The sequence below is a fragment of the Marmota marmota genome, unplaced genomic scaffold (assembly GCF_001458135.2).
Source record: "Marmota marmota marmota unplaced genomic scaffold, marMar, whole genome shotgun sequence".
Classification (NCBI taxonomy): Eukaryota; Metazoa; Chordata; class Mammalia; order Rodentia; family Sciuridae; genus Marmota; species Marmota marmota.
In genome coordinates this window covers 5,767,399-5,777,602 of record NW_026000079.1, presented here as the reverse complement: position 1 = coordinate 5,777,602, position 10,204 = coordinate 5,767,399, and the positions used below count along the sequence as shown (strand labels likewise).

Genomic DNA, 10,204 nt, shown 5'->3' with positions numbered 1-10,204 from the left:
CTTTTTTTTTTTTTTTTAAAGAGAGAGAGAGAGAGAGAGAGAGAGAGAGAGAGAGAGAACTTTTTAAAAAATGTTTATTTTTCAGTTTTCGGTGGACACAACATCTTTATTTTATTTGTATGTGGTGCTGAGGATCGAACCCAGTGCCCAGCGCATGCCAGGCAAGCACATTAACGCTTGAGCCACCTCCCCAGCCCCCCAGCTCTTTTTTTGATATTTTATTTAGAGGCAGGGCCTTGCTAAATTGCTGAGGCTGGCTTTGAACTCACAATCCTCCTACCTCAGCTTCCTGAGCCTCAGGAATTATAGTGCGCCACGGAGCCCAGGACGCAAGCAGTAAAACGCAGACTATAAGGTGAGCAGGAGGCACCCAGATCAAACATCCTGGATTCTTCAACAGATAATCATTATGAAAACAAAGGGACAGGGGAGGAAATGTGTATGTTGAGAAATCAAAATACATTTCAAATTAAATAAATGGAAAAGACTGATGTATAGGGTCCAGGGAAGCAAAACTTGCATGATTAAACTGTAAAGAAATGCAGGGGCATTTGGATACTATGTTAAGAGCAGACTGTTGTACTGGGTCCAGAGCAGCTAGAAAAACTCCATTTCTTGATTTCAGTGCTAGTTTCATGAGTGTTTGCCAGATAATAACTCATTAAGTCATGCATTTGGGCTGGGGTTGTGGCTCAGTGGTAGAGAGCTCGACTAGCATGTGCGAGGCCCTAGGTTCGATCCTCAGCACCACATTAAAAAAAAAAAAGGTATTGGGTCCAACTACAACTCAAAAATAAAATAAAAATTTAAAAAAGTCATGCATTTGTTTCATGTGATTTTCTGTACATGCATTTATATTTCTATTATAAAGGAAACAAAATACATATACAGGAAATACATATATTTCTGTATATGTATTTTACATGTATATTATATATATATATATTTATATATATGAACAAATTCTGGACTTCTGACCCCAGGTATGATAGGTTGATAATATCTTCCAAAAGTATGTTTATGTGGGAATCCCTGTAACCTGTGAATGTTATCTTATTTGGAAAAAAGGATTTTTGTGGATATGATTGGAGATTTTGAGATGAGAGGGCTGGGGTTGTGGCTCAGTGGTAAGGCGCTTGCCTAGCATGTGAGAGGCGCTGGGTTCAATCCTCATTAAAAAAAATGAATAAAATAAAGTTACTATGTCCAACTACAACTAAAAATATTTTTCTAAAAAGATTTTTAGATGAGGAGAATATTCTGGGTTCTTGGGTGGGTCCTAAAAGCAATCATTAGTGTCCTTATGCGAGGAAGGCTCGGGGTATTTGATGCCCAGGGAAAGATGAGGTGGAGCTGGAGGCAGAGAGTGGAGCAGCAGCAGCGGGCTGAGGAAAACCAGTAATACCAGCAGTCCCCAGGAGCTCCTGAGAAGCAGGGAATAAATTTGCCTCTAGATCCGGCAGAGGGAGCCTGTCCCTGCCAATACCTTGATTTCAAACTTCAGGTGCTGGAGTTCAGAGAATCACTCTCTACCGTTTTACACTACTGAGGTTGTGGTTACTGGTTATGGCATTCCCAGGAAACGGATACCCTGGGTACGTTATAGTAGGCCGTGGCTGGTCAATCCTCTTGCTATATTAAGAAGGAGGTAAATAAATTATAAAAAAAAAAAAAACATATTTAAAAGCAAGGTACCAAATGGCTGTGGAAGGAATGAGGTCTAGATGAATTAAAATTCCAGAAAGGGAGAACTTTTCTGGGGTGAGCTGATTATAGGCTGAGGATCAGGCTAATCCAGCAGAATGCTTTGCTTGGGCAGGAGAAATCACATAGTTTTTAATGATCATGTAAAACCAGAGTAGCAAGCTAGAAATTTAAGAGGCCTCAAACTATGTCCAGTTTTACGCATGGAATATTTGCTGAGCACTGGGCATGCACAGGAGACCAGAGTGGAGCTACAAGCTTCTAAAAGGCAGTCTGAAGCTCCTGCAGTTTGGCATGAGTGGTCAGGAAATAAAATCCTGCTGAGCTAGCAGAGGGAGAGGACCTCATTTACTCAAATGGTGTCCCCCCCAAGATATTTGCCAGATTTTGTGGCTGCATGAAACAGAAGTCTGGAGAGCTAGTTCAATCTCCTCCAGCTTTTCAGAGCTCAATTTTCAATCAAAAGGTTGTGAAAAACATGCCTGAAGAATAGGAATGCGCCAGACTGAAACAGAAACCCAACCTGACACAGTCTGATTGGACCGAGGTGATCAGACCCCCATCTGCCCAATTGGAAAAAGGGAGAATGTTCTCTAGTGGAAGGTAATATAACAATTATTCGTAACTTATGACAAATAATAAGAAGGTATAAGATTTGCAAAGAGAAAACAGGACTAAAATGAAAAGAAAAAATAAACGATAGAGAAGTAGACCCACACATGACCCAGATACAGACGCCCCTTGACTTATGGTGGGGTCACATCCTGATAGACTTGTCATAGGTTGGAAATACCATAATGGAAAATGCCTTTAATGCCCTTAGCCTACGGAACTTCATAGCTTTGCAACACAAACTCTATGGGGAACCAGCTGTTTGCCCCTGTGACTGAACGACTGACCAGGAGCAGTGGCTCACTGCTGCTGCCTGGCACTGCACGAGGGTATCACAGCACAGATCACCAGCGTGGAAGATCAAAGTTCAAATTTTAAAGTATGGTTTCCCTACTGAATGTGGAACATTTTTGCACCACTGTAGAGGTGATAAATCATAAGTTGAATCATCATAAGTGGGGGACCATCTATATTAGAGTTAGCATTTGAGAATGTAAAAATAACTATGATTGACATGTTAAATAAAATAGAGAAAATGAAGGGCTGGGGTTGTGGCTCAGTGGTACAGCACTTGCCTAGTATGCATGAGGCACTGGGTTGGATCCTCAGCACCAATAAATGTAAAATAAAGATATTGTGTCCATCTAAAACTGAAAAATAAATTATAAAAAATAGAGAAAATGATGAAAATATGGAGAATTTAGACAGAGGACTGTAGTCTATAAAAATGTCAAATGGGCATTCTAAAATTGGAAAAAATACAAAATCTGGAATCAATTAACTAAGTTATGAGTTTAACAGCAGATTGAGTATAGCAGAGCCTGGGGAGTGAATTCAAAGAGAGGTCTGTAGAAAATGCTCCAAGTGAAGCCATCGAGAGAGGATGAAAACAACAACAACAACAAACAAAAGGCAGGAAACATGAGATGCTCAAATATCTAGCACAGGACTGAAGTCTCAGAGGAGAAGAGAAAGAAGTTTGGGCAAAAAGCAATATTCAAAGAGATAATGGGGCTGGGGATGTGGCTCAAGTGGTAGCGTGCTCGCCTGGCATGCGCGGGGCGCTGGGTTCCATCCTCAGCACCACATAAAATAAAGATGTTGTGTCCACCAAAAACTATATATATATATATTTTAAAAATTTTCTCTCTCTTAAAAGAGAGAGAGAGAGAGAGATAGATAGATAATGGCCAAGAATTTTCCAAAACTGATAAAAGATTCAACCCACAGACTGAAGAAGCTTAGCAAATGCAGGTAGGTTAGATACAGATAAAATCCTGCCCAGGCATACCCTAGTAGCACACTCTGTCAGTCAGCTGCCACTGTGACAAAACACCCGGGGTAAACTACTAATAGGGAGGTTTATTTGGCTCATGGTTTCAGAGGTTTCTATCTATAATCACTTGATCCCATTGCCTTTGGGCGCGTGGTGAGGCAGAACCTCATAGTATGACCACAGAGCAAAGGAAGCTGTTTACCCTATGGTGGCCAGAAGGTGAGGAAGGTGGCAGGAGGGGAAGACAGAAAGAGGGGAAGGAGGACAGTCCCACTGTCCTCTTCAAGGGCACGCCCCTAATGACCTAGCTGCCTCCACTAGGCCCCACCTACTAAAGTTCCACCTCCCAAGGATGTCATGGAATGGGGACCAAACATTCATTGCATGGGCCTTTGGGGACATTCCAGTTCCAAACCATAAGCCCAAGAAGAGAATTCAGACAGGGAGGGGGGAGAGAGAGAGAGGAAGAGAGAAAGGAAGAGAGAGGGAGAGAGAGGGAGAGAGACAGAGAAAAGATGACCTACCTTCACAGAAATAAAACTATGACTAAGAGGTAACTCCTCCACAAAAACAATGGAAGCCAGAAGATAGTGAAATAACATCTTCAAAGTTCCAAAAGAAAACAACTGTCCATCTCTATCCCAAAGGAAATAGTCTATAAAAATAAAACTAAAAAGCAAAAAAACAAACAAAAACAAAAAAACCCCCCCACAACACTTTTATGAAAACCGCCTTGAAGAAGAATAAAATTAGAGGTTTCATGATCCAAATTTCAAAACATACAGTAAATGACACTCTGATACTGACATAAAGACAGAAACTTAGACCAATGGATTTAGAAGAGAGAGGCCAGAAGTAAATGCTCACCTACGATCAAATGACTTGACAAGGATTAAAAAGGACGGAAAACAGAAAGCAACCATTCACTGGGGAAAAGACAGTCTTCTATGCCAGTCTATACCTGTCTCAGATTAAAAAAAAAAAAGAAAGATCAGGTGATGTCGCTCAGTAGTAAAGCACTTGCATAGCAAGTAGGAACCCCTGGATCAATCCCCAGGACTGCAAAACAACAACCAAACAACAGAGCCTTTGTGCTTTAGAAGGCACCACTGTAAGACTCAGTTTCTACATTGGTGGGACTCTCCCTTAGGAAGCAGGCAGTCTTCTAACAAGTGTGATGAGCGCTGGGTGGGTGCTACAGACTTGAACTCTAAAGGACATAAAAATGAGAAACTCTTTGGAAGGAGGTCAACATGCTAACGCAGCCTGGACCAAGTGGACATGTTTCCTTTTTCATCTTTTGTGTTATAACCTCTACAGCCAGGTTAGGTCAGGCAGTGATCCCTGTTTGGGGGTTGAAGCTTCAAATTCCATTCTTTTAAAAAGTGGAACAGTAAAAATGTTTGCGGAGTGGTGGTGAGAATGGTTATTAATTCCAACTTAGTCTAGTTTTATTTGCTTTCTGGGAATTCCTATAATCAAGGACTTCCTGCCCCGTCATCCAGGCTGGGGTTGAGGTTCAGTGGTCTTGCTTATGTGGGGCCCTGGGATCGATCCTCAGCGCCACATAAATAAATAAAATAAAGGTATCGTGCCCATCTACAACTAAAAAAAAAAAAAGGCTTTAAGGAAAAAAAAGAAAAAGAAAAAGTAAGAGCCAACTGGACACCTTAGCGGAGTTTCCGGAGCTTTGGAATATTGCATTGTCCGTGATTTGATTTCTGCCAAGCTGCTCCTGCTCCTACTCCTTCTTGTTTCTTTTCAGCACTGGGGATGGGACCCAGGGCCTCGCACAGGCCAAGCAAGCGCTCTACCACTGAGCTGCAGCTCCAGCCCTCCGTGATTTGGTTTCTGTCATCCCACTCTCAGGCTGGACAGTTCTGATCCTTCACTTTTCTTTTAGACTCTAAATTTAAGCATTTAGCTTCCTTCCTGATCTCTGGAATCAGTACTAGCTCTACCAGAGTCTTAAAACCAGCCAGCCACCTTGAACAAGCACGGAGCCAGGTCGTTGCTGGCAGGCTGATGTGAAGTTTATATGATCAGATCTCTGGTAGCCAGGAGCCAGCTTTCCTGGATTCCCTCAAGTCAATTCTCACCACAACTGAGCATCTACTATTTATGAGTGAGCCTCTGGGTGGAATATAGATTTCAGGAGAAAAGTATTCAGAATACCTATTTTTAAAGAACAAGGAATTAAAATCTGTTCTTACCACTAAAACTAGTGTCAGACTGTTTACCTTGGACAAGGTCTACCAGTTTGATTAAAGACACTGCTTCCAGCCCCCCTAGGGTCACATTGAGAGGGGAACCCCTGGAATTTAGTTTCTTTCTTTTTTTTTTTTTTTTTTAAAGAGAGAGGGAGAGAGAGGGGGGGAGAGAGAGAGAGAGAGAGAGTGCTGAGTGGTGCTGAGGATCGAACCCAGGCCGCATGTCGCTACCGCTTGAGCCACATCCCCAGCCCCTCTTTCTTTTTCTTTTTGGTGGGGATGGAGGTTACTGGGGATTGAACTCAGAGGCTCTATACGGCCAAGCCACATCCCCAGCCCTATTTTATTTTTATTTTTGGTCTCACTGAGTTGCTTAGTGCCTCCTTGTTGCTGAGGCTGGCTTTGAGCTGCAATCCTCCTGCCTCAGCTTCCCCAGCCCTGGGATTACAGGCCTGCACCACCACCCTCCGATCAGATTTAGTTTCAATCCAACAGTCTCAGTGGAATGTTTCTGCTGCTTAAGAGGTGACTACAGGCATCTGACAATAAGGAAATTCTCAGCGTTTTGTCTGAGGTCCCAGAGAGTAAGTGAGCCATCTGAGGTAGGATTACTTTTTTATTCTGGGTTTGAAGATTCATTTCCACCATTCCTGGTGGTGTGATAGGGATTAACCAGTCTACCTCAAATCTGGTTTCTTATCTATGAAATGGGTTGAATAATGCCTGCCACATGGGGCTGATTTCGAGGTACAGATCTTGGATTCACTGATACTTTCTTTTTTTTAGGAGGGGGCTTACTGGGGATTGAACCCAGGGAAGCTTAACCACTGAGCCACATTTTCAGTCCTTTTTATTTTCATTTATTAACTTTTAGTTCTTATATTGTTTTTTACCACTTTTCTTTTTATTGGTCCGTTATACTTGTACATACTGATGGGACTTGTTACATACTCGTACATGCAAACAATATGCAACAGAACGATACCGTTTTATTCCTTTTTCCCAAAATAGTCCTTAGCTGTGGGCGGATGCAGCCCCTCCACCTGTCCACCTTGCGGTGCTGAAGAGGGACGCCGGCCGCGCAGCCCCGGGCAGCTCCACCGCTGAGCTGCCCCCGACACACCGGGCCTCGCCAAATTGCTGCAAACGGCCTCGAATTTGCCATCTTCCTGCTTCAGCCTCCCGAGCCGCTGGGATTACAGGCGAGGGCCACCACGCCCAGCGATGTTGTCATTCGCTTTTTATTTTTATTTGTAGCAACCCCAAAGAAAAACACCAGAAGGGCCGACTCCTCGCTCGGGTCGGTGTTCCAAGTGTCCGCCGCCCCACCCCATACCCACCCTTCACATCCCCCCTCCTTGAAACGACTATCAGAATACCGTCCAGACGCGACGCGACTCGACGCTGGGCAACTCCAACCGTCGGTCTCAGGGGCTACGGAGGCCCACGCTATCTTCGGATATGACCTCACCAACATGGCTGTTGGAAGTGGCTTGCGGGAAGAAGAAAAGTGTTGCACTGAAGGACCACTTCCGCTTCCGCGGGCGCCGGCGCTTTCATTTCTTCTGCTACGGTGACTAAGATGGAACCGTTCTGGGAGTCGCGGTCTGGCCATTGGGCCGGGGGTCCGGCACCTGGGCAGTTTTATCGCATCCCATCCACTCCGGATCCCTTCATGGGCCCAGCGTCCGCGCTCTGCGGGGGTCCAATCACGAGAACCCAGTAAGTCCTTCCCCTTAGGCTGCGTAGGGGTGGGACCGGGGGCCTGGTGCTCCCGGCTGGTTCTTAGCGAGGCAGGGCGACGTGGGGACTCCCGAGGGACTACCCTGGGCGTGCGAATCGCAGGGGAGGCGCGGAGAATGCAGGTGACCTGCATGTCAGAAGCGGAGCCCGGTGCTCGGAGAGGGGACGCGGGGCCGTCCCCGCGCCGCCCGTCGACAGACTTCCCCACCCCGCAGGAACCCCATGGTGACCGGGACCTCGGTCCTCGGCGTGAAGTTCGAAGGCGGCGTGGTGATTGCCGCGGACATGCTGGGCTCTTACGGCTCGCTGGCCCGTTTCCGCAACATCTCCCGCATCATGCGCGTCAACAACAGCACTATGCTCGGAGCCTCCGGGGACTACGCCGACTTCCAGTATTTGAAGCAGGTTCTCGGCCAGATGGTGTAAGTCCCGGCGCCCAGGAGGAGTTTCCAGGTCGGGGTGGAGGTCCTGCTTTATTCCCTGAGCGGGGCGAAGGCTCGAGGCTGCCCCGAAACCTGGGGGAGTTGTGGGTCGGAAGTGTGGCCGGGGCGGGCGGAAGCGATTAGGTCTTGATGACTTCTTTTTGGGGTGGATGGAGATCCCAACTTCCATTCTCAATCTTTATCACAACCAATTCCTTTTAAGGATTGATGAGGAACTGTTGGGAGATGGCCACAGCTATAGCCCTAGAGCTATTCACTCGTGGCTGACCAGGGCCATGTACAGCCGCCGCTCCAAGATGAACCCTCTGTGGAACACCATGGTCATCGGAGGCTATGCTGATGGAGAGAGGTTTATTTGAATACAAATAACTTACTTGACCACCCAACCTAGCTCCTGTGTAGTGTCTGTTCTCTCTCCACCCCCCCAAGCCATCCTTCTCTTGTAACTCAGAACCCATCAACCTATTCTTCAGCTAAGAAACTTAAGCTTAAATGAGTTCTGTGCCCCCTTGTGTCCTTAGCTTCCTTGGTTATGTGGACATGCTTGGTGTAGCTTATGAAGCCCCTTCCCTGGCCACTGGTTATGGTGCATACTTGGCACAGGTAAGTAGTGGGTCTAGAGGTGGGAGAGAGGAGAGTAGTAAATCCGGGATTTAGTGGTTGTCTGCTTCCCTGCTCTTGGAATTCTGATGAGGGACACGCTGGGATCCCTAGGCTGGGCAGCTGGTTTTCTTTGTATCTGATCTATAAATGTTGGCACTTAGATTCAGTATGTGCACAGAGTGGGTGCTCTAACCCTTTAAGAGGGGCTTATGGGGCTGGGGTTGTGGCTCAGTGGTAGAGTGCTCACTTGGCACAAGTGAGGCGCTGGGTTGGATCCTCAGCACCACATAAAAATAATAAAGGTATTATTAAAAAAAAAAAACTGAACTAAAATTTATATATATATATAAGTCTTGGACTGGGGATGTGGCTCAAGCAGTAGCGTGCTCACCTGGCATGCATGCGGCGCTGGGTTTGATCCTCAGCACCATATAAAAATAAAATAAAAAGATGTTGTGTCCACTGAAAACTAAAAAATAAATATTTAAAAAATTCTCTCTTAAAAAAAAAGTCTTAGTAAGCATTTCATTGACAAAATAGGTAGACCTCTTCACTCATTTATGGCTATTTATAGTATGCGTTAGAGACAGAAAGCCTATTACTCATCCCCTTATGTCTCCCACATTTTTCTTCCTCAATCTCTAGCCTCTTCTTCGAGAAGTTCTGGAGAAACAGCCAGTGCTGAGCCAGGCTGAGGCCCGAGAACTAGTAGAACGCTGCATGCGAGTGCTGTATTATCGAGATGCCCGCTCTTATAACAGGGTGAGGAGTGAGTAATAATAAAAATTTGGTAACCTAGGGGCTGGGGTTGTGGCTCAGCAGTAGAGCACTCACCTAGCTCGCCTGTTCGTGGCGCTGGGTTTGATCCTCAGCACTACATAAAAATGAAGAAATAAAATAAAGGTAATGTGTTCAACTGCAAATTAGAGAAATATTAACAAAAAAATTTGGTAACTAATTGGCAGGTTGTAGATACTTGTAAACCCTGAACAGATTAGCTCATTTCTATAACTCCATATTTTTGGGGGGAGGTTTGCACACACTCCTTCATTTGAGCTTGTCCATTTTCATTGAAAGCTGTTTTCTTTCAGTTTCAAATCGCCACTGTAACTGAAAAAGGTGTTGAAATAGAGGGACCACTGTCTGCAGAGACCAACTGGGATATTGCCCACATGATCAGGTGATTGAAATTTAGAGTAGGGAAAACAGTAGGTGGTAGAATAGTTGGCTTGCACTAAGCTGGGCTTTTCTGGAGGGTTCCACCTGAAAACCTGAAGAGGGTTTTGGTTGGAGGGTAGAGCTGCTTTTAGAAATTGATGCCTTTATACTTTTTATTGTAATTTTTTAATGCTCTTTTCTTTTTTAGTGGCTTTGAATGATACAGCTGCATTATCCTGACGTTGTAACCTTTAACTTTGAACTTGGTTGGTTCAAAGGTAGCCTTTCTTTTGTAAAATAAATCAGTCTTTCAAAGTACTTGCCAAGTGGTTTTGTTCTGACTGGGTCACACCAAGGGCTAAACTACAAATACTGCTGTGCATCATCTCTCTCCCTGATCAGAGAACCTTAGGCTCTTCATTCTATGTATGAAGGTACAGAAGACCTGTGATAGT

General features: G+C 44.9%; 1 protein-coding gene across 1 annotated transcript; it reads left to right on the top strand.

The window, feature by feature from the left end:
• The first annotated feature begins 7,334 nt into the window (after positions 1-7,334).
• On the top strand, positions 7,335-10,067 carry Psmb4 (proteasome 20S subunit beta 4). The gene is made up of 7 exons (XM_015502927.2): positions 7,335-7,524; positions 7,761-7,967; positions 8,191-8,337; positions 8,510-8,591; positions 9,237-9,353; positions 9,683-9,771; positions 9,958-10,067. Exons 1-7 carry the CDS (start codon positions 7,385-7,387, stop codon positions 9,968-9,970), a joined length of 795 nt encoding a protein of 264 aa, XP_015358413.1. The 5' UTR covers positions 7,335-7,384; the 3' UTR covers positions 9,971-10,067.
• The last annotated feature ends 137 nt before the right edge of the window (positions 10,068-10,204 follow it).

What these genes read in the sequence shown, in the direction of transcription:
- Psmb4 (XM_015502927.2), top strand. Translation starts at nt 7,385, where the DNA reads ATGGAACCGTTCTGGGAGTCGCGGTCTGGCCATTGGGCCGGGGGTCCG. An exon ending in CAGGTTCTCGGCCAGATGGT is followed by an intron (nt 7,968 to 8,190) that starts GTAAGTCCCGGC and finishes ATTCCTTTTAAG; the next exon opens with GATTGATGAGGAACTGTTGG. An exon ending in GGCTATGCTGATGGAGAGAG is followed by an intron (nt 8,338 to 8,509) that starts GTTTATTTGAAT and finishes TTGTGTCCTTAG; the next exon opens with CTTCCTTGGTTATGTGGACA.